This window comes from Myripristis murdjan, chromosome 6, assembly GCF_902150065.1.
Source record: "Myripristis murdjan chromosome 6, fMyrMur1.1, whole genome shotgun sequence".
In the NCBI taxonomy this organism is placed as follows: Eukaryota; Metazoa; Chordata; class Actinopteri; order Holocentriformes; family Holocentridae; genus Myripristis; species Myripristis murdjan.
In genome coordinates, this window is record NC_043985.1 from 8,018,150 (window position 1) to 8,042,671 (window position 24,522).

The 24,522-nt window shown below is 45.5% G+C and overlaps 2 protein-coding genes across 3 annotated transcripts in view; one reads left to right on the forward strand and one right to left on the reverse strand.

Annotated features, from left to right (window-relative positions):
- Window positions 1–5,551, reverse strand: part of LOC115360447 (polypeptide N-acetylgalactosaminyltransferase 18-like) — a 135,282-nt gene extending 129,731 nt beyond the window's left edge. The window contains exon 1 of one of the 2 annotated variants that reach the window (XM_030053368.1): window positions 5,160–5,551. In XM_030053368.1, coding sequence (XP_029909228.1) covers window positions 5,160–5,400 — 241 coding nt within the window. In that variant the 5' untranslated portion in view covers window positions 5,401–5,551. The remainder of the gene's footprint in view (window positions 1–5,159) is intronic. The other variant, XM_030053367.1, reaches the window with a different exon arrangement.
- Window positions 5,552–21,650: 16,099 nt separating this feature from the next.
- On the forward strand, window positions 21,651–23,582 carry LOC115360460 (uncharacterized). Its single transcript, XM_030053383.1, has one exon. It carries the CDS (start codon window positions 21,651–21,653, stop codon window positions 23,580–23,582), a length of 1,932 nt encoding a protein of 643 aa, XP_029909243.1.
- Window positions 23,583–24,522: the final 940 nt, after the last annotated feature.

A 24,522-nucleotide genomic window follows, 5' to 3' on the forward strand; every position in this document is an offset into this window, starting at 1 on the left:
AAGCAGTTGAAATATTGTGTTGACACTGCATAAAATAACTACATCGATTCACTAAGGTAATGACATATTCATTATAAATGTACATCCATTTGCATTCACATACAGTGATGGAATGAAACACCAAAATAAATAATTAGAATAATACCAAAAAAAAAAAAAAAAAAAAAAAAAAAAAAATAGGAAATGTGTGCCCAGAAGCCAAGACAAGCTCATTAGTGTTATGAGAAAACCAAACTTTCAAAAAATGAAAAACTTTTGATTGCAGTCAGTTCTAAATAATCTTCCAACCCCCATTTAAACCTCCTACGTGCAGATTATAACTTTATCCACACCCCCATCCATCTTTTGAACTACACAAATATAATTAAATCTCATACACTTATTATTTCCCCTCTTTCTGTATTCCCTCTTTTCCATTTCTTCATCCCTCTTGTTTCGTTCATTCTCTTCCCCCTCAGATATCAATACAGCAGGTACAGGACCGAACATATTGTGGCTCACCCAAACTGTGACGTATTGGTTAAATTTACAAGTTAAGCTTCTGCAGACCAAATTATTGGGTCACATGGAGAGTAATGCTTAAAATGTAAATGTAAAATGTAATCGTAAATCGTAAACCTGTGTGAACGGCCTTATCTGATAAAGCTTTGTGGTGCTTTGTAGCGGTGATGCTTAAAACAGGAACTTTTACACATGAGAACTTAATAATAACATGAATGTATAATCTTAATTTATACATTCAGCGTGCATCCTGTCCTTTAGTGGACACAAACAAGTTTCCCAGAGCTCTAAATTTGAGAACCCAAACTCTGAGCTATAAACTCTAAACTCTAACACGACGACGCAACACGGGAGGTGAAATATTGCGCGAGCCCATCGAGTCAATTTCCAATCCAGTGCCTGAACAGCAGCATCACTTCCCCTTTCCTCATGTTCAGAAATACCAGCAGACAGATTGCTAGTATGAATATATAACTCACCAAAGATCATTATCAAAGCTGTTCATCATCTTGAAAGCTCTGCTAGCAAAACAATGGCACGCAGCAGACAGTTGTATTTGTTCAGCACTGAGGAATGAACAGAGGAATTCCACATGAAGATGACATGCTGGGTGGGTTCTTCGCTGCATTTTTAATTTTCCCTCTGTGCTCTGTGATGTCGACTTATGCTCGTTCAAATCTGCGAGTCTGCTCCCCGGTCTGATCTTTTCTGTATCAGTGACAAAGCATAAACACATAAACACATCAGCCCATGGCCGATAATGTAAGCTGGCACCAGCTCCGAGGACTGAGCAGAGTCAAGACGAGGGCTGTGCCAAACACTCCAGTGGCTAAATTTACTCACCCGCTTTAACCCCGGAGCCTAAGCACACTGAGTTAGCACTGCACTGAAGCGTTATGTGGACCATCAGTCTAGAAGTGCACATGACCATGACCTGTGTTTTATTTTACCCTAATATTTCTGCAAACTGGGCCTCGCTTTGATATTTCAGGTGGGTCAAAAGCGACTGCCCCAGCGCCACAGATCCACCACGGACTGTAAACAGGAACAATGCAGTACTGAGCATCAGGGAAACCTCATACACCAAGACGCTGACACAGTGCACCAGCGTTTGCATCTTAGAGATTCAACTCAGTGTGACAGCACTGGACCACATTCAGCATTTTCCTATACTTTCACAAATGTAAGATTGACAGCAGCAGAAATAGCAGAGTGTAAAAGCCCAATGCAGAGAGGGAGTACCCCCTGTTGACTTGGCTTGCTCAAATTTTAATTTACTGGATTGAAGCTTTTTTTTTTAACACTCCCACACGGACTGAGTCACTGATACAAAGGTTGAAAAAAAAAAAAAACGCAATGTGCTTTAGAGCTAGGCTTACTTTTGTACTGTGTGTGAACTCTGGCACAGAGCGTGTTCATCGTTTCCTCTGCAGTGAGACTGGGTAAAAATTTAGAGATTATCCTTAATGTTCAAAAATCTGTGCACATACATGTAAAATTCATGTCCTCTAATCTGGGGCTTTAATAAGTTATCATGCACGGGGAATGTCGTTCAAGGCATCGCTGCTGTCTATTATGCAAATGAAGTGATCTTTGATTTGCATTTACTCAAAACACTCAGTCTAACGTTTATTTGAATGCATTACTTGTTGAGTGCAGTATCAACAGCACTGTGATGCAGGTCCCCTCAAGTCTTGCATGGGTTTCATCCTCATCATTTCCACTTGGGAGAGGCTAAACTGGCATGCTGGACGTGCACGTTGCAAGAAGACCCGCCCCTGCTCTGCCTCTGACTGGCTGACCCTAACCCTTTACCAAGCCCACCCCTAACCCTAACCAAAGGCAGTGATTACTGGCCAATCAGAGGCGGGTAGGTCAGCGTACACACATCCAGAATGCCAGTTTAGTCTCTCCCTTCTCCATTGTGTGCTAAAGTGTGTGTGGACAACAGTAAACAGCGCTTACACACACATACACAAACACAGCAACATAGGCATGTACATTAGTGCAAAGAAATGGACCATATGGCTCAGATCCCACCTGGTGTTAAAATACATCTTCGGTAATCCAAACACAAGTGGACAGTTGACAGTCTGTCCGTACACACCTAGCATTAACATGTGCCTGCCCACTTGTGATTGGCTCTCACTTTCCCGCTCTATATGCAAATAAACAGGCATTTCAGAGAGAGAGAGAGAGAAAGAGAGAGTTTGTCAGTCCTCACTCCACGCTAAAAATAAAGACAGCATTTAACAGGCAGCAGGTTTTTAACAAAAGGGGACATTGTCGCTCACGCCAGTTTCATTTTAAAGCGGCTGTCAATCACTGAAGACGCATTTCACATCTGTTCTGCCTGGTATACACTGTGCGACTGTGGGCCGTCCCGGAACAAAGATGACCGTGGTGAAAGAAACGTGGCGCTATCTTTGGTCTTGGCTCCAAAACGGCGGCCCTACGTCGCACAGAGAGAGGTTCAGAGACGGCTGATGTCACGGTGTTGAGACCAAAGATCGCCTGGGACAAAATCCGCTCCTGCGACCTACGACCACGAACCAACCAGTAGGAACGCAGCATGAAATGATGCAGGAAGGATGCAGGTGAGGAACAAGTTCGGCTAGCAAACCGAAATACACACCGCGGTTAAAGTGCAGTCTTTTTGTCAGCCCACAAAACTTAAATTTAAAACTTTTGAGAACACATTGCCGCTGTTTACACCTGGACTTGGATTTCTCAGGACGGATGTTAATACCAGGTGGGAACGAGGCCTATGTTTCCATGTCTGTTCAAACTCATGATGCAATGCTCTATCGTTCTACTTCTCATCAATGTAAAACAATCACCTCCTTTGCAAAAATCTCATTTACCGTAAGCCTGATAGTTTAATATCTGGGCCTCCAAGTGTCAGCAGTTGTGTATCTACGCATCTGAAATGATGTTTTCCCCCTGAACTGTATTAATTCGGCTCCTCTGATTAGCGGCAGCACGTTTTCAACAAGCTCATCTGAACCGCCAAATTAATCCTGGATCAGCAGCCGTCCTCATACAGTAGATGTTTGATAAATGATGGCCCTTATCTAAGGAGGGGAGTTCTTGTCTGAGAGTGCTCTGACATTAATCAACTGGGCGCTGCTCCGACGTGATTTCTTCCTAAATCCTAGGGACAGTCGAGTTAGAAGTGAATTATTTACTGTCCCATATGAGAGAGGGGCTCGTCCCACTCCCTAATCTGCATGGAGTCAGTGATGTTCAGTGGAGAATAATTACAACATGGAGCGGTGAGAGGACCCAGGGGGAACAGAGATGTGGATGTTTCATCAATGAACAGTCCCACTGATCCTAACCAGACCCGGTTGGGTGACGTCACACATCTGAGACGCGTCTGCCTGCTTTCTGTCGCTGGAAGAAAAGCTGCTCGTTTTTCGCTAATACTTCCTGAACTGTCATCAGCATAAATTGTGAATTATTACAAGGAGGATGCAATTATCCTTGATTCTGTGTACCAGTGTGTTGAGAGGGGGAGGCTGCCTAATGAAAAACTTTGGCAGGTCCAGCGCTGACCTCAATAGTGCTGTTAGACAAATGACCTAATCTGATTTCTGAATTTAGGTTGGACTACAACAGTTGACCTGGGAGAGCTATAAGTGGGTCGATGATGCAAATACAAATAGTTCATTTAAATGGGGTGTTAATTATCAATGGACATGATTCTCTCCTGAATTAAGACATTACTCATATATAGATTTGACGGTGTATTATTGTGAACGGTCATTTTGTTTACTATAAAAGTCCTTCATGAAGACCTCAAATACACTCTGACCTGATTAAAAATGAGTATAATATTCCCATGAGGACTTGGTGTGTGTCTGTGGTGCTCAATAATGACTTTATAATGACCATATCGTACTTTATGGTAGTCTTTAGTCTCCCGAGTACCACAGCAATACTCCTTTTCTGTTCATATAATATGTTTAATATTCCCTTGGGGAATACCTGTGGTGCTCAATCGTGAAATTATAGTGACCATATCATACTTTATGACAGTTTTTGCCTCCTTGCAACACTAAAATATTCCTCTATTATTCATATAATATGTTTTTTTTTTTTTTCTCTGAAAAATGACTATAATATTCCCACAGTATTCCTCTAGGCACTGAGTGTCTGCAGCATTCAATCATGAATTTATGCTGGCCTTCGTTTTTGGTAGCACTAGAACATTACCCTATTAACTTTATCAGCACTTGTAATGCTTTGCTGTGATATTTGTACAGCATCCAGCTGGCATCTATAACTGAATCTAAATAGTCATTTTTCAAACAGGTGGAGCTTATAAGCTTTACACGCAACTGCAGAAAGAATGAGTTCTCATAATTCCTCTATAGGGACCGTGATACTCAAAGTTAATTTATAGTGCTCTTATGGCACTTTAGTTTTTTCTTCATATACACTGGAATCACTGTAATGTGACTATAATAAACCGACAGAGACTATGATTTCTGATGAGCATTCCTCTAAAATGTATCGTAGAATCACAGTAGGTGGGTGGCATCACACCAGCATAACAAAATGCGCCTTTTGGCCTGAGATAAATAGGTGAGGCTGTATCCGGAGGCTGAGAGGAGCTGCCGGGGCCGCCAGCAGGTGCCGGGCCCGCTGCTCACCTTTGATGTGCTCATTGACGACGCTCTCCAGCCGGTCCAGCCTCTCGATAATCCTCAGGGTTTCCCCCTTGCTGTCCTCCTCCAACTTTCTCTCCGCCTCGCCGCTCTCCGCAACTTTGGGACCCCCGTTGGCCACGTAGTTGGTGATCCAGCCGACGTACAGGAGACACACGATGTTGGTCATGCCGCTCAGGATCACGCATGTCGACACCAAAGTTTTAGTTCTCCTTGTGCACAGCATCGCGACATCCCTCCATGGGCTTGTGTTGTGGATCGGACTCCCGCACACGCACAGGCAGGTTGGCGGAGCGGCTGAGGCGCACGGCAGGACGTCTCCAAACGGAGCCACGGCAGCGCAACGCTGGGGCTTCACTCCGGCTCTGCGCTCCCAGGTCCGAGCCGCCGCTGAGGCATCGCCGATGATATTTCTGATGATACTGACGGTGACAGGAGAGTCTCTGCTGGGCAACCGGCGAAATGAAGCTCCGCTCGGCCAGCCGCTGCTAAGCTGTCAGACGCAGCCCCCCTCCCCACCCCGAGCCACGGAGCAGCCTGTAGTCCTCACGCAACCCAATAGGAGAGAAGGAGGCGGGCTTACCTCCCTACTGCCGGCCCCTTACAGCTGGAGTACACAGAGGAGAGAGAGAGAGAGAGAGAGAGAGAGAGAGAGAGAGAGAGAGAGAGAGAGAGAGAGAGAGAGAGAGAGAGAGAGACTTTGCCAGTCCTTCTTCCACTCAAAAAATAAAAATAAAACGGCATTTACCAGGCAGGTACAGGGTGACCCCAAATAAACGGGAATTTTTGAAGTGCGTATTGGCAGACATGAGCAAGTGGCAGCACAATTTTTAAAAAATGAAAATTCCATCATTGTTTCTTAAATGGCATGTTTTCAGGTTTCAATTACTATGAATAAAATATTTTTCATCCATCACTCTTGGTTTTATTGGATTGTTAAAAAGTTCCCGTTTTTTTGGGTCACCCTGTATTTAACAAACAGGGACATCCTCGCTCACTCCAGTCTCATTTTAATGCGGCTGTCAGTCAAAGAGGAAATACACACGTCGCCTCCTGCCACAAGCTTAGGGATGGAAGCATCCTGTGTCAATATGATCATATAATTAACTTATTGATAAGTCATAAGTCGGGACCCTAATGCCACTGTGTTCCTGGTGGCTCTGTGAGATTGAAAATGTTTCTGCTGTTGTTGTTATTTTTGTTGTTGTTGTTTATTTTTGTTGTGCCAGTAACTGTCACTATTTTCTTTATTTGTTATTTGCTTCTTGTCATGCCAGTGAAGTGAAACTGAGAGAGAGAGAGAGAGTGAGAGAGAGGGAGGGAGAGAAAGAGATATGCTCAGAGATAGAGAAAGGAGGGAGAGAGAAAGGGAGAGAGAGGGAAAAAGAGACAGAGAGAGACACACACACACAGAAACAGAGAGAGGAGGGAGAGAAAGAGGGAAAGAGAGAAAGAGACAGAGAGAGAGGGCGAGAGAGGGAGAGAGGAGAGCAAGACATACACACAGAAACACAGAGAAAGAGGAGAGAAAAAGAGACGGGTAGAGAGAAAGAGAGAGGAGAGAGAGAGAACAGACACGCACACACACACACACACACACACACACACATGCGTAGAGAAAGAGAGGGAGAGAGAGCAGAGAAACAGCGAGCCGAGGAGGTGCCATGACATTGTGACATTGCTGCTAGCAGTTCATTTGACGAGTCCAAAAGCATCTCATCTGCAACACCTTTGCTCTTCCCTAACTTCTCATGAGTATATGCAAACACACACACACACACACACACACACACACACACACACACACACACACACACACACACACACACACACACACACACACACACTGAGCGCTGGCCACCTAGGACGCCTACCTGAGTGCTAAAGTAACTTCAGAGCTTCACTCCACCAACAGATGGATCTCGCAGATAGGGCCTCCGGGCGGCTGCTTTCATCTTTGTCTTTCATCCACTGCTCTACCAATCACACACACACACATGCACAATCGCTCACACACACACACACACACACACACACACGCTCTCACACACACACGCATATAAGGAGTCGAATCAAAAACTCTCCATTCACCCAAGAGCACTCTAGCGGATACAGCCAGCTCGCCAAGGGTATACATAATGCATTAGATCTGAAATATTAAGGCTCTCTGCTCTGTGCTGCTTTCAATCCTGTCTGACTGACTGACTGTCTGTCCATCTGTCAGTCTGTCTGTTTGTCTAACTTCCCATCTCTCTCCCCTCTCAGTTCCACCCAACAGGAGTCAAAACCGTCACTGCCTTTTTTTTTTTTCCCCAGGAGAGAATAAAGGCTGGAAATGATAGAGTCCTTTCATTCTAATTCATATCTGTTCAATTTGGCTTTAACAGGCTGGTCAAGCGCTTTAACGTTTCTGCCCCCGTTGGAAGCAACGCTGTGGGTTGATTAGGCAACTAACAGCAGTCATGAAAGTCAAAATCATCTTGTTTAAAAAGCCATGCATGTCCTGCTGTCTTTGGGGGGCGTTCATGTTGCATGTTCATGACTGCTCATTCACATTTCCAATCCAATAAGGTTTAATTTTACCAGTGTAATTTGTAAGAGAGGAAGTAAGTCAGCGCCATTCCATTTTTTTTTTAAATTGATGTCTGTGGCCAACATTTTTTCATAAACATTTTGCACATCCTTTTTAGGTAACACTTTATTATAACCATCACTAATCAAAGGTTAATTGATAGTTGACTTTAATTAATAGTTCTTTACAGTTAACATATAATGAAATGATAATATGATAAGACTATTAAGTTCATTGTTGCACACATTATAACATATTTGTTATAATGTGTGCACTATTTGTTAATGAATGAATGAATACATAATGATTTGTAAATCTTCAGGAAATCATTTGTAAAAGATCTACAAACATCACAAGGTGGACCAGATATTTTATAACGCGTTGTTAATGGGTCATAATTGGTTTGTAAACTGTCCATAATAATTATTTGGATGGCTATTATAAAGCTGCAACTACTTCTTATAATTGTTAGTTAATGAATAAACCTGCAAGTGGTGATTCTGGGGTTCAAATCAGCACAGACTGTTAGAGGTTGAAAGCATATTCCGCTTAATTAAAAATATTCAACTTAATAAAGGCCATTATTTTACCATTAATTACTGATGGTTATTATAAAGCGTTATCCATTTTCGTATTATTAAAACCCCCACAATCCCCCCACCCCACCCTATATTTCCATAGCTAAATGATACAAACAATACTGATATTAAGCAGCAGTACAGAAATGATTGATCATCATCCATGCAAATAAATAAATAAATACACAAATAAATAACGTACACATATTAACAATGGGCTTCATCAGTTGGCATTTGGATATGATTCGTCTGTATCCTGTAAACATAACTGGTCGGCACCACAGTTTACTGGGACCTTTCACTGTCAGATTTAAGGGATAAAACCCCACATACATAAAGCTGGGCTCTCGATCAGGGAGTCACTGAACAGCTCATTTATAAAGGATGTAATATTATCCCACAGATCCTAACCCATGTCACAGTCATACTGCATGTGTGCTAATGTCCAGCCATTCTGCTCGGGCTCCAGCAGCAACAACTGAGGATTTTACAGCTGGTGAATTGCATCTGGACATCTTGGCCAGTTCAATATATTTTCTTTCCATTGCTGATGTTCAGTATTTTCTGCAGTATCTCTCTCCCAAGCCAATCTGAGGCCATAAAATTTAGGTGCATTGGCATCTCTTATGAGGTTATAGAGGCTGAAAGGAGACATTGCCTGCGCTGTCCAGGCCCTGTCTCCAAAAGATTGTGATATTGTTTCAGATATTCAAAGGTAACCATGATAACATTTTTTCATATAAGTCACTAAAATGCAGGATTCCAGCTTTAGGCCTTTGGTAAGAGCAGAGTGGCTTTTTGGCTATTCTAATCTTAAACCATATTGATGCTTCAGACATCAAGGAGGGATTGCTTATGACATATCTAGTCAGCGCCATTCCAAACAAAACTGAAGCTAAGCTCATGGGGATTGGAGCGCAGGCTACATCTGCATGTCTGCTGCACTCACCATGACACACTGTGTAAGACGACTTAGAGGGCTGCCAGTTGGGCGCCGTAAAAATATCCTTGTCATTCAGGAGCATGTATTATTTCAGCATAACATCTCATCCGGCAGCTTTGACCAGCTCGATAAAGGCGGACGGCAGCTTTCTGCGTCGTTTGGACAATATCGAAATGATTATGTGGGGCCATGCCTGGCTGCAACAAAGGTTTAATTAAATCAGTTTGCAAGTGGATCAATTGAAAAGCCCTCTGTGTTGACAAGTGTTTGCTCTGACGGAAGAGATGAGCGCCGTGGCCCTCTGCGCTGCAAGCTAATAGCACAATCAGTTTAAATGAATGGCAAAGACCAGGGAGACCATGCAGCACAGGCACTCCCAGGTCAAAAGTGCTTTCTTATGCAAAGTGCTCGATTTTTGCTTCATTATTTTTTGCTTATCTGTGGAGACATTGTGTGCAAAGCATGCTTAAAAATGAAGATAATAATGGAAATAAACACAGCCATGTTCTAGACAGCCCTGTTTCATCTTTGACTTTTCAATTAAAAGGCTGTCTTATCACAAGATTTTAGTATTCCCAGGCATCTTGACCTGGAGCACTTTTACCTTTAGAAGAAGGTCTTTCATCCTAACCTGCAGCACTGCTGCATTTACAAGACACTTTTCCATTTAACCTGCTGCACTTCTCCGTTTAGAAAAAAAAGTCTTTCTATTTAAATGGCAGAGCTGATTTGTTGGGAAGAAGACGGGCTTCCTCTCAGACGAGGCAAGAATGAGAGGCGGAGGTCTGTGGTTGTCAGTGGCCTCGGGGCAAGACTCAGTGTACCGTAGTATTCATGATACTGTCCTTGATTTGGGACGGATATTTATTTAGCCTGTCAGTGCAACAGCCGTGAAGATAGAACAGCATTCTCACATTATTTCCAATGAAACATCCAGGTGAGCAGAATCCGTGATGCCAGAATTGAACTTCAGCTGGTGTACAGGTAAGTCTCGAAGTTCCTGCCTGGACCAAAACACGAGGGCAACATTCAGGACATTAAGTTGGAAAGGTCAAGAGGAACAGATGAATGACCCACGATGACTTAATACATGCATGAATTAGTATGCAAACCATGAGTATTTATTGAGCCTGACTTGATTTAGGCACAAAGCAACATCTTTTTTCCTTTTTTTTAGCCGGCCACAGAACGGCCAGACACGTGCCACAAAGCATTAAACACCTCATTAGTCTTTGCTTTGTATTTGTGCAGCTACTGTATGAAGCAATGGTGATAATCAAGGCCTGGTCTCACTGTTAATCCATAGGGAGGAGATAACAGAGACAGAGGACAAGGTCAGTCGATCAGTCCTCCTACTCTAAATAGTAAAATAGTTACAGGCCCAAATCTCTTCTCTCAAATACCAAAGAAGGGAAACTCATAGATATCGGCCTTATGCTGTGCTAGAGGCTGCAGTGATGTTTACACAGTGATCGGAGCTTCCATGCAGTCAAGTGTCGGTATGAATTAGACTGAAAGAAAAGGATTCTCAATTACAGCATAGCCATGGACACTGAGGGGTTCACAAATCGAGCAAACAAGGAGATCCACTGGAGAACTGGCTGAGTGAAAATAATGGCTAGAAACATAACCAGAGAGAGAAACTAGAAAAAGAGAAACCTTAAGATGGATGGGTTTCACACCTACAGAGTTCGGTTGGGACGTTCTTGAACATTTTTCAAACTTCTGGCTGGACTGAATACTCCAAGTGGATCCTGGTGCCCACCAAAAAGGGCTTTAAATAGGTTTGCAAAAAAAAGAAAAAATCAGGTGTCTCAGGCTGCTTCTCAGCAAAATGTGGAACACAGCAGCTGTTGAGTGAACTGGGTTATCGGGTTATGATGATGTAGGAATGAGGTGGTTTGCTCAAGGACACTTCAGCAGGAAGTGGCTATTGATCCTATTGACCCATCAGTCCGGCCATTCAGTCTCAGAGCACAGGGGTAAGAGGTCCACTGGTGGGAACATTTGAGTTGATTGTTAATAATTTGTCTCTTTATCTTTTATTTTATTTGTCTTGATCTTGGTCCCATCAATCTCATAAATGGTCCAGTGCTTGTAATTTAATTTCTGACTCTTATTTGAGTGATTAACTACTCCAAAATTCAATTGAGTTCTGAGACATTTTTTTTATTTGGACTTTGAATTGAAAAAAAAAAAAAAATAGCATGAATGCACAAGATTTTGCGAGGTAATTTTATCAAAAGAGGACAAATGATGACAGCTGTACTTTTGTTAATGTACAAGTCTTGACTAAAATGGGACCCTCGGGGATACTGGGTCTTTGCTAACTGGAGTGATTTGTGAAGTTGAAGGTACTGCAGTCAGTTGGGGGGCCTGATGAAATAGAAAGGCCTTGATTTGTATTGGAGCTGACGGATGCTGCTCTGCTGCTGTAAGTGACTTCCTGGCATAGATAGATCACAGAGAAAGCCCAGCACCCCCTGCTGATGGAAGTGGTGGAAAATCGTTTCTTCAGCCTGCCTTCTTTATTTTTCTGTGAAATGAAAGATTGATTTCTTTTTATCATTTCTGTCAGCTTGATTATTCATTAGCAGCAAAGGATCAGAACCATCTGTGTTCTCCTCACACTCCCTCCAAATCATCATTTACATCTTCTTCACCTCTCTCTCCCCAGACTCCTCGATTTCCTGTCCATTTGCCTTCGCTCATGTATCTCCTCTCTTTCTTCTCTCCTCTCTGATCTCTGCTGATCCTCATTCTGTGCCTTTTCTCCTTTTGGTTTACCTCTCTTACCCTCTGCTGATACATTCCTCCCACTCTTTCCTTCTCCTTTCATCCCGTACCGAGCGTCTGCTTCTTTTCCTCACTGGCAGTGTCACAGCCTGCTGCCCAAGAAGGGCTTATTCCACTAGAACCCATTAGAGGACGACGCCTGGCTTTCACGCCTGGCGCACCGTGCATGTGTATGTGCGTTTGCATTTGTGTGCGAGTGTGACCGCAGATGTCTGCCCTTATGCTTTCTGTATGTACGTGACTGTGCATTATATGTGTGTGTGTGTGTGTGTGTATCATCCTTCATGCTCCTTCCGACCAAAGTTGGAATTTGCTCACAGGAACCTGTTTCCATCGCCTGCCCATTCATCTCTGCCTCTAAACCTGTTGCAGTGCACCGCCTGCAGTGACTACTTGCACATCAACCCACAATCCAACAGTGGTACCCATCATAGTGTGCATGAATGGACGCTCTGCGAGTCAACGGTCATGTTGCTCCATTAACTTGTTGCCAGATCCTTTTCACACCTTCTGACAGCTGGAAAGGGAGCAGAAATTGAATTTTTCAAACAATATCTTTTGGGGCACTGCACCACAGGGATGCACCGTCTCCTTTCTCGTCCATTTCCATTTCCTCAGCACCAGTCACGGCGCCCCCAGCAGACAACACCGCAGTAATGGGCCTCGTCTTCAAGGCCGAAGCCGACCACATCTCCTGTAGCACCCAGACCAGCAGACATGAGGACTGACATCTGAGGGAAGCTGCCCTCTCATCACCACCTGAAGATTAATACCTCAGGCGATCCACATGAGGCCAGGTGCATCTGAAAAAGGCTATTTGTGTCCTTTGCCTTCCATTTTTCAGTTTCATGTCCACAAATACGCTCAACAAGACACAAAAAGCAGAAACATCAACGACCCGATCTGTCAGGCACGGCAGCTTTCAGTAAAGGGCCCCCAAAACCAGTACGAGTTTTTCAGGTTTACATGTTGAAACTTGAACAAATTCACTTGATTTCTCTCAAAAAGTTAAAAAAGCAGATAAAAACCCAATAAACTAACAAACTAAAACAACATAAAATTAGCAAAAATGGTACCAGAAGATCAGCCAAAAAAAAACAAAAAACACTTTCAATACTTAATAATTATTAAACTGATATATTTAAACACCAGATCAGTGACGCTGGATCAGAGCTCAAGATCAGAGATAATGATTTTTTGAGTTTAAATGCTTGTGAAAGGCATCTGCGTTCACACACCTTTCATAAGCATTTAACCCTTTGAAACCTGATCGAATTCCCTTGATTTCTTTCAAAAATATCTTCTTTCACTAACTATAAGAGAACAATCAGAAAATATGGGAAAATCTGTAAGAAATTACAAGATAATTATTATTTTTTTAAAAAGCCAGAAAATTACAAAATAGTTATCAAAAAAATTACCAGTGTTGGTAAAAGATTTGCCATAAACAATATTTCATTTTTTATATTGTCTATATAAAATTATACTACAGTGAAAATTACCCTAAAATTATCCAATAAATAAATAAATAAAGAACAAAAATTTGTAAACAAATTTTTAAAAATTGACAATAAATTCCCCCCCAAAATAAAAAGAGCTAAAGTGGGGGCCCAGGTGGCTCATCATGTGGTGCTGGGCCCAGGCTGCAGCCGCCTCACTTCAAATCTAACCTGGACCCTTTGCTGCATGTCCTCGCCCCTCCCTGCCGTGTTGCTCCTGTCCCTCCCCTGTGTCCGGTGAAGTGGAAAAGCCCAAGAGATGGTCTTAAAATAAACAAACAAAAACAGAACTGTTTTTCCCATCCACACTGCACGGCTAGACCAGTGTATTAAAATGTATCCATTTTGGAAATACTATTTGAAAATAGTCCTTTTCAGTGGGTGGATGCACTGTTAGTGTGGACAGAAGGCCACAGAGAAAAAAACATGTCCATTTTGGGATTTACCCAGCTTAGTGTGGCCTTAGTCACAAACCCAGAGCTCATCTCCTTGGCTGAACCGTTACCAACAGCAGTAAATGATATGAGAACAGATTCGGGCGTGGCTCCAGAGATAGAGGAGTCATCTGGTCATCTGCTCCTGATGGGCGGATCGGCATCTTGCATGGCAGCCTCAGTGTGTGAATGTGAGGCAGACACTGTAAAGCTCTTTGAGCGGCCGGTAGCCTGGAGCCGCCCTATAGAAATGCAGTCCATTTAACATCCCCTGTCTAATTAAAGAAGCACAGCAAAGGATCTTCATGTGGAAAGTGTAGAAGCTCAGTGACTCCCAACCAGTCTCTCTCCAGTTGTACCAGTCAGTCACTGAGAATGTCCTTACACCGTCCGTCATTCTGGTTCTCCTCTGCCTCCTCACATACGAAGGCTCCAGCTCCAATCTATTGTCTGCGCTGCTGAGCAGATGATTGGCTGTCAGCCGGCCTCCATAAAGGAGCTGCATGACGCCAATGACTGCCAGGGCTGCTGTCAACCCTGCACACCCAGGCAGCCTCTTCCAGAAACCTTCCTCTGGGAGACGGTCCTGAGCCATTATCAGCCTCTTCCCAAGAGCTGTCACCCTGTTCAGTGGCCCTGCCTGGTCTGCACCGCCGTCTTACACCCCTAACTGTGGGAGCTCGCTGGAGACTCAGCTGTTGCTCTATCCAATTTATTTGGCAAAGTGCTGTTTGCACCGTATTGCTACATTTATGTCTCTACGTGACATGGCACAAATAAGAAACCACGCTCTTGGTCCATGTATTTCCTTCCTAATGTCTCATGGTATGATAGCACTACTCACAAACTTCACCGTCTGCATGTCCCGTTGCACTAACAGTGTTTTCCTGTTGTCTGTGTATCGTGTGTCAGTGCTATGTGTCCATGTGAGCTACTGATATTATCCTGTATATCACCATGATAAATTGTTATATATATATTTATACGGGGCATATGCTATGCTAGGGATTACATGCCAAAGGCAAAATAATTCAAATTTTGATTCTGTGTGAAGGAGCTGCAGTTCACCGCATCTGTGGGAAAAGCAGGTAAGGACCGAAATGTAGGAGGCAAAGTGGACTGATTTTCTGAACCTATGAGCAGAGTTTCAGGAACAGAACCACACCTGAACCACATCTCCTCTAAATATATATATATATATATATATATATATATATATATATATATGCCCTCCTAAAGCTCTCTTCCCTTTTGTTCTCATTATTCTGCACATCCTGTCCTCCTCTCCTCTCTCCCATAGGGTCCTGCAGGGATTCACTGTGCCGGGGAGCAAATTCAGACTTGAAACTTCTCCACAAGGTAGCCAGCAAACCCGAAGACCGACAAGCAACTAGACCCAAACACCATTCATTCCACGCATCATCTCACTCTCAAAATCAATAAACCTTTCAACGCCTCTTGTTGACGCTGGTCCTTGCTGGTGAACTCAAAATCAAAGGAGAGATACAGTGCAAATGGTCAAGCAGGGCAGCAAATAACAGGAGAGACTGCACCGCATATCTTATGGCCACAGTGCAGTCATAAGATATGATGAAAACAACACAAAATCAGACTGGACCAGATGAGACAGCAGTAGAGTCGGGCAGAGGAATGGTTGAAGTCGTCTGGGATAATGAGCTAATGAGACGCAGCTGCTGAGCTGGGAAACTGGCAGGAAACACTAAATGCATCCTGGCCTGTCCACTGTGGCTACCCAGTTTGGAGAGCCTGCCAATTTGGACCACACATGGGCAGGACTAAGGGAGATGTTTAGGTTGGACTAAGGTCACACTCACATAAGGTCCATTTGGTCCGTATTGTGCTAAAGCCAAAATTCCTCCATCCCCAGTCCCCAGCTGACCTGCACTCACATTACCTAAAGCGATTGCCCCTGGTATGACATCATCACGTTGAAGTATGATAGAAGCATGGCCCGACGACATTATAAATCCATGTAGATACATTCATCATGTCTTCCTTTTAACTAAAATACATTTTTGTTCCTTTTAATCAGACATGGGATGTTTATTTACCTTGACAGTGTCGGAGGTAACTTCCTCCTTCTTCAGAAAGGTCCAACTGACAGCCGGAGCTGCACCTGTCAGACCAGACCTGACCGGGTGCTGCTGGATCACCAGGTCTGCTGGATCTCCGCACACAGACTGCTTTACTTTCATTATAAACCGACTTTCGTTTATACGCGGTTGCAGCAGGACAACAGACAATGACACAGACAACATGGTTGATTATTGATTGCGCAACACGGCCATTCGCCAGTAATCGTGTTGCGTGCATTAAACAGTTTTGCAGAGGCAGGAGGAAAGTTGCATTATTTACATCCGTGCGCTGCATGTGTGACCGTGCATGTGCTTGTGTGTGCGCCCGTACCGCGCTGAAGCACACCCCCTCCGACCGTGCCAGAGCGGGGGAAGTGTGCTGTATTCAAGCACGGAACGGAGCGATCACACTGGTCAAATAATCCGGATTTCAGGGGCAAACGTGCGTGGGTGCGGAACAAACTTGCCAATGTGAGTGGGCCCTAAAGGTTGGTGCAGGCCCAGCAGGGGCGTTTGGTCCAGGATGGGCGGGTCAGAGCAGCGAGGCAAACAGCAGGCAGAGTGGACCGGCAGGCAGGTAGGAAATACCGAACCTCAGACCGTAGTATACATAAGATTCAAGTCTAAGACAGGATTTTTGTTTTTCCAATTGCATATAACAGAAACAAATCCTAATTAACTTCATGACGTCTGTCCTATCTTACTTCATCTTATCTCGTCTGTGCGGCCGCCTCTCCAGGCTGTTTTTTTTTTATTTTATTTTTGTATGTTTTAGTTGTTGGTTTTATTAGTTCTTACAGCTGCTGCTTCACAGTCAGCTTGGTTCTCTGACTAAAATCTGCACAATCACAGCATATGTTTCTCTGAACCACGTGTGTAAAACCAGTTGAAATCGTTCAGCAGGGATGCCAGCAGTTTCAAATACAAAGTCATAAATCAATGACAGTTTGTCTTAACGTCACCAAAGACGTTGGATATTTTTACTTAAGCTGTTCAAGCTTTTGACCTCTAATGGCCTTATATTTTGCTTTTTATTTATTAAAATGTAATGTAAATCCTCTTCCAGCTTGAAATTACAACAAAAAGACTGACTCTCTCAAAATCACCTATCTGAGAAAATCAGGTGAAATCCAGCTGAGGTGCATGTATACCTTCTGAAACCCAGAAGGAATATACTTTAATACTTTATTTATTTCAGAATTACTTCTCTGGACTATGGAAATGTATCTTTCTTTCATTCATTCATTCTTTATTTTTTCTTGCTTGATATGTATTTTAAAGCTTTTATTTATGCATGTTTTAATATTTTTTTTATATTTTTATTTGTTACACAGTTCTGCTTTTTTTAAAAATAATAATAATATTTTTTTCTTACTTTTGTACAGTGAAGTTTTTTTTTATTATTATTTTGTCATTTTTTATAACATATTTCATTTTTATTTTATTTTTTTCTTTTTGGGTTGGCCCAAATCCTCCTCTAGTCTGAAAAAAAAATTGATGACATCATCAAAATAGAAGTGTGTGTCACAAAATAAGTCCCACTGATGACATGGAACACATGACATCCTTTTTAAGAGTGCACATTCATCTTGGAAAAAAAAAAAATCAAAACAATTGATGAGACCCTTTGTCGTTTTAGTTTTAAAGCTGTGTGTGTGTGTGTGTGTGTGTGTGTGTGTGTGTGTGTGTGTGTGTGTGTGTGTGTGTGTGCATTAAAGAAGGGGTTGTGTTTGTGAATATACAGGTGAAACTCGAAATATCTTGCTTTGCATGTTATGAGTTTATATATTAATTTCACCTTTTAAGTTGAATTACTTAAATAAATGAACTTTTGCACGATATTCTAATTTTCCAAGTTTCACCTGTATATTGGTTAAAGGGAAGCAGGGATGGTTGTGGTGGTGGTGGTGGTGGTGGTGTGTGTGTATGTGTGTGTGTGTGTGTGTGTGTGTGTGTGAATGACAATTTCTTTTCCTGAGAAAGGGATGACAAAGGTGAAGTAGGTTTGCAAATAGTGGTTTCTCATTGAAAGATGTGAAACCACCAAACACAAACCAACTTCAGCCTCGGGATGCTTTTCTGATGCCTTTCTACCTTCCTCTCCTTCTTCTCTTTTCTGCAGATCTTCTCCTGCTGTTTTTCCCTCCACTCTTCTTCTTTCTTCTGTCTCTCCTCCTCCTTTTTGCAGCATCTTCTTTCTCCTCCTCTGCTGCTGCTGAGCGACTCAGGCAGCCGTCCACAGCAGGAGGCGATCCTCTTCAGGTTGCGTTCTCTCTGGTGACTGAAGTGCCAGGCCTGGAGCTTCGCCCTGCAGCCAAGTTTCAGCTCGGCTTCTTCCACTGCTGCTGTGGAGGGCGCCTCCTCTTCCTCCTCCTCCTCCTCTTCCTCGTTACTCTCCTCTTGCTCTCTCCCTTCCATTTCCATCCCCTCCCTCTCTCTCGCCTATCTCTCTCTCTTGCCTCCTCTTCCTTCCTTTCTCTCTCTTTCCAGCACCGTTCCTCCCTCGCCTTCTCCTCCTGGGCCTTTTTGAGGTGAGCAGGACCCTCGATCATCCACTGCCTCCTTTTTGCAAGGTTGGCTTTAGTCCTCTCTCTTTGGCGATTGAGTCTCTCCTTGAAGAGCTGGGGGTCCAACATGGACATTTTACTATGATGTATCACTCTGCCTTATGAGTGTGTAGAAGTAACTGTTAATCACATGAACAGCCGGGATCTCGGTTGTAACGTTAACAAACTTCACATATCAGCACAGGGATGGCCATGCTTACAAGACACAGCTAAGACTTAAAAAAAAATAATGGTCATGTCAATAAAACCGTGAAAAACCTGAGCTTGTTATCTACAGTGAGCTCTGTTGATTAAAGCTAGTCTTATTTTTGTTAGCTCATTAAGCTAATTAGTGTATCAAATAAATTGCAACAACCTTTCTGCGTTTGATTTGCTAAGCACATGTGAGAGCGGTGCTGTGTGTAGCTAAGAGGCTAGCAGGTTTTGGGTTTGGGGTTCTCTTTCATAGCATTCGTTTCGTGTCTCACATTGGGAACGCCCTCGGCTTAACCTCATCAGAAGCTCCTATAGCACTCTGCCAGCCAGGATTGGCTGGGACTGAAGCGTCAGTGACAAGAGGGACAGAGACCCTCCTCCTATAAGAGCGCTTGTCACTGCGCTGTTGGTCATTCAAAAACCTCTTCTCGCTACGAGCAGAAGTTCATTCACTCTCTCGAGTACTTGCGTCCCGAAACAAAGCTCAACTGTCCACTGACGCGAGCGAAACCTCGGTCACCGGGCGCTTTGCTGTCGGTCCGCACAGCTGCTCGAGAGCTACGGCTAACTGTCCGAGTAGCAATACTCCGAACAGTTGGCTAGCTAAGTGGCAACACTTCCCGGTAGAAATACCAATCCAAGCTAGCGCTAACTGTCAGTAGCAATACACAACCAGCTAGCCTAATAAAGTGGCAACACTTCACGGTAGAAATACCACATCTAGTAGAAATACTTAACACCCTAGCGTGGGCTTGCTAGTTAATGTTAGCTCTTCTTCGAGTAGCAATACTCCCTATACATACCACCTGGAAGTCGCAAAACTCCCAGTCAGTATAGCTAACTTCCCTGCTTGATTGTCCCACTGGCCATCATGACCGATGCTAAGGCTTCAGCAGAGGAAAAGACATCGGCGCGAGGGTGTCCCTGCGGGAATACTATCTCAATCGGAGACACTCACCTGTCGTGCGCCATGTGTCTGGGGCTGAAACACGCTCAAGCCGCCTTTGAGTCGGATGATTGCTCTCACTGTAGCAAGCTAGCCCTCAAGGCGCTTCGCCGTCGGCTGTCTCGTTTGTCTAATTTGTCGGGCAACGATCCAGTCCTGGCATCCTCGGCTACGACCCAGGAGCCTATGCAGCTCTCTGAGGCGATAGCCTCCGCCGCCCAAGCCGTAACGAGCTGGGGGGATCAGCCCGATCTCCTCGACCCACTGCACCCGGTGTTTTCCGGCACAGCGGGTCCACTCGATTACCTGACTGAGCAGGAGGACTGCGCCTCGGTGGGTGGGTTGGAACTCCTCATGTCCGACGACGAGGAAGACGACGACACTTCCTTGTCATGGTCGCACCGGGTTGAAAAACCCAAACTCCCAACGGAGGCTGCGGCTAGCGGGGACCAGTCTTCCTCAGGTCAGGACCTGGACTTGCTCGAGGTGTGCAAACGCGCAGCCGAAAAGCTGCAAATTCAGTGGCCTGAGGTCCAAGTTGAGGGGACGCGGTCTCTCTTTGATGGGAAGAGGCTTCCCAAAATGAGGAGGACGGGAAAACAACTCCTGCCGGTTCTCCCGGAGTTACTGGAGGAGCTGTCTTTCTCTTGGCGCAGCAAGCCATATAGGGAGAAACACCCTGTGGCGGGCAGCTCCATCCTGGATTGTGAGGGCATGGAAAACAACGGCCTCCGCAACATCCCACCGGTGGAACAGGTGGTGGCTGCGCATCTCCACCCGAAGACATCCCTGGCTTCGCCGGGCGCGGGCGCGCTTCCTTCCAAAGCGGACCGTTTCCAGTCCAGTCTGACTGAAAAGGCTTACAGGGCGGCTGCTTTGTCAGTCCGGGCTCTCAATGCCAGCACCCTCCTTATGGCATATCAAGCCGAGCTGGAGGAGGGAATGTCGGCTCCACCGAATAGGGTGTTATGGGACGAAGTGTGTGCCATCACCGACCACTGTCTCCATTTACACAAGGTGGCAATCCAGGCTCAGGGCAGAGCCATGGGGCTTATGGTCCTGCAAAAGCGGGCTCGGTGGTTGAACCTCACTACCTTATCGACCAAGGACAAGGAAGACCTCCTCGACACCCCCATAACGCCTCAGGGCCTCTTCGGTACGGCGGTTACGTCTATGCAGGAGAGGTGTGAGGAGAAAAAGAAGGGAGACGAGGCGCTGAAGTTGTGCCTTCCACGTAAGGCTCCAGCAGCCCCCCCTCCGGCCCAACGCCAATCTTTTGCCCGGGCGGCGACACGAGCCCCGCCCTCGTTCAGGATTCCCACGTTGGCCATAACTCAAGCAGCATCCCAGCCTCCTCCGAGGGCTTCTGCTTCGAGGGGCCCATGGCTTAAGAAGTCTTCTCCTCAGGAGGCGACTCGGACTGACCAACCACCCCCCACCTCCACCCACAGGGTGAGGACGAAAAAGCGGTCGGCCTAACAACCTTCCTGGACGAGGTGAGCGTGATGGCACTGCCCCCCACTCTGGCTCCGCTCACCCCATCGTTCTCGTTAACGAGCAGGTTCACACAGCTGGGTCGTGTTCGGCGCATGGACAGCGGGATATTCGACCCGTCCCAGCGCCCCCTGGAGAGAAGCAGAGACAATGTTCAGCAAACGGTTTGCCCCAGCGGCACCGGGGAATGTCTCATAAGCACTTCTCTTTATTACACAAAAACAATAAAGTTCTCACCGCCGTTGCATCCAGGCAAATTGCCAAGGACACAGCTAAGTGCAATGAAAAACAAAAACAAAATGTTGCAAAACAATTTGGTTTCCTACTTCCCAGAGGGATTAACACCTCTCTCGGGAATGAACCAGGTGTGTCGTGTAAACGTCGTGTCCCCCGTGGCTGTGACGTCACGCGCACGCGTAGTAGCCAACAGGCAGTGCTGCACTCCTCTACCAAAAGAGGGCGCCCTCACTCCATGTATCGATTGGCCTGTCAGTCCTCTGTCACTGAGACTGGAGAGCTGGTCAAAATGCACAGCATCAGAGTGGGTGTTAAAAACACTAAGCAGGGGGTACAGACTGCAGTTCGCTGCAAATCCCCCGCCGTTCAGGGGTGTAATTCAGTCACAAGTTGTGGGGGAAGCCGCTCATTTTCTACGGGAGGAGATTTCCTCTCTGTTAGAGAAGGGAGCGATAAAAATTGTCCCTCCCTCAGACAGCAAGAACGGATATTATTCCAGATATTTTCTGGTCAAAAAGAAGGGGGGAAACGGCATTCGGGCGATTTTAGATCTCAGAGATCTAAACAAGCACCTCAGGAAATACAAATTTCGAATGCTAACACATGCGTCTCTACTGCGTTTCCTGCGCGCAGGGGATTGGTTCACATCAATCGACCTCAAGGACGCTTATTTCCACATCCCAATATATCCGCCACACAGAAAGTATCTCAGATTTGCCTTTCAGGGGACCAGTTACGAATACTTAGTGCTCCCCTTCGGCCTCTCATTAAGCCCAAGAGTGTTTGTAAAATGCACGGAAGCGGCAGTTACACCGCTCAGGAGGCAGGGCGTCAGAATAGCGACATATATAGACGACTGGCTCATTGCGGCATCCTCCCACCAGGAGGCAGCAGACCACACGAGGTTGCTCACAGAACACTTGGGGAACCTAGGTTTCAGAATAAATCTAGAAAAGAGTGTTCTTCTCCCTTGTCAGACCATCTCCTTCATAGGTCTTTTTATAGACTCAGCTCAGGCCAGAGTGAAGCTGACTGGAGAGAGGTTGCAGGCCCTCAGGGACTGTTTAGACCTGTTTCAAAGGGGAAAGTTTGTGTCCTTCAGACTCTGCCACAGGCTGCTGGGGTTGATGGCCTCAGCCTTGGTGGTGGTTCCGATGGGACGGTTATACATGAAGGGAATACAGCGTTGGGTGGCTTCTCACCGATTAGACCCACGCCGTCAGGGATCTCACAGAGTGAGGGTTTCGGTGGATTGCACAGCAGCCCTAATCCCATGGAGGAAGAGGGGTTTCCTAACACAGGGAGTGCCTATGGGAGTTGTTCTGTGCAGGAAACTAATCACAACAGACGCCTCCTTAGTCGGCTGGGGGGGCGTGTGCGAAGGGAGAGCTGTGAATGGGACCTGGGAGCCCCACATGCATGTGTTAGTTCGAACAGACAACACCACAGTAGTGGCTTATATCAACAGACAGGGGGGCCTGAGGTCCCTTCAATTACACACACTGGCACACAGACTGATTGTCTGGAGCAGCAATCATTTTCTGTCCCTGAAAGCCACTCATGTGCCTGGGGTTCTGAACCATGGAGCAGATCTTCTGTCCAGGGGAAACCCTCTTTATGCAGAATGGAGACTGCATCCGAGTGTGGTGAATCTGGTCTGGGAGCGGTACGGGCAGCCATCAGTAGACCTCTTTGCAACAGGGGAGAACTCTCAGTGTCCCCTGTTCTTCTCCCTTCACGATCAGAATGCACCCTTGGGGGTGGATGCATTTGCTCATCAGTGGCCTCACGTCCTGCTGTATGCATTTCCCCCCATAGCATTGATATCTCCGACTCTAGCCAGGGTACAGAAAGAAGGCCTGTCGATGATTCTTATAGCTCCTTACTGGCCGTCGAAGCACTGGCTGGCAGAGATAACTCGGCTCCTTTACAGAGAGCCGTGGCCTCTGCCGATACGCAGAGACCTGTTGACACAGGCGCACGGACAGATATTTCATCCTCACCCAGAGAGGCTGGCTCTGTGGGCCTGGCCCGTGAGTGGTTTAACTTAAGGTCTGTGGGTCTCCCTCAGAATGTGATTGAGACCATCCAGAGCGCTAGGGCTCCCTCTACGAGGTCAGTCTATGGGAATAAGTGGGCAGTTTTTGAAAAATGGTGCTCAAACTTACAAGAGGTTCCCTTTCAGTGTTCTGTAGTCGTGATTTTGGCTTTTCTGCAGGACATGGTAGAGAAGAGAAAGGCTTTTTCTACCATTAAGGTGTATTTGGCGGCCATCTCGGCATGCCATATTGGTTTTGAGGGCAAAACTGTGGGACAGCATCCCTTGATTTGCCGCTTCATGAAGGGAGCACGTCGCAGGCTTCCGGTATCTAAATCCTTGGCTCCATCGTGGGACCTTCCCACTGTGTTGGATGCCCTTTCAGTTTCACCTTTTGAACCAATGGATCGGATAGACTTAAAAATGGTGACTCTTAAGACGGTTTTGCTGCTGGCTCTCGCCTCGGCCAAACGGGTGGGGGAGATCCATGCTCTTTCAGTACACCAGGCGTGTACGAAGTTCTCTTCAGGGGGGGAAAAGGTGACTTTGCGTCCTAACCCCGCCTTTACACCTAAGGTGTTAGGGGCATGTTCTCCTATTGACTTGGTGTCCTTCTATCCACCACCTTTCTTCTCAGAGGAACATCAGCGGTTGCATATGTTGTGCCCAGTCCGAGCCTTACGTATCTACTTGGATAGGACTGGGGGCTGCAGGAAGAGTGACCAGCTTTTTGTATCATGGGCCAAGAACAGTCTGGGAAAGCCAGTCTCAAAGCAGCGGCTCTCATGCTGGATTGTAGGGGCTATCGCCTTGGCCTATAACTCCAGGGGTCTACAGCCACCGGAGGGACTACGTGCACATTCCACTAGAGGTCTTACCACCTCGTGGGCTCTTTTCAGGGGGATCTCTATTGAGGAGATCTGTGCGGCGGCGAGTTGGGCTTCCCCGCACAC

What these genes read in the sequence shown, in the direction of transcription:
- LOC115360460 (XM_030053383.1), top strand. Translation starts at nt 21,651, where the DNA reads ATGAACCAGGTGTGTCGTGTAAACGTCGTGTCCCCCGTGGCTGTGACG.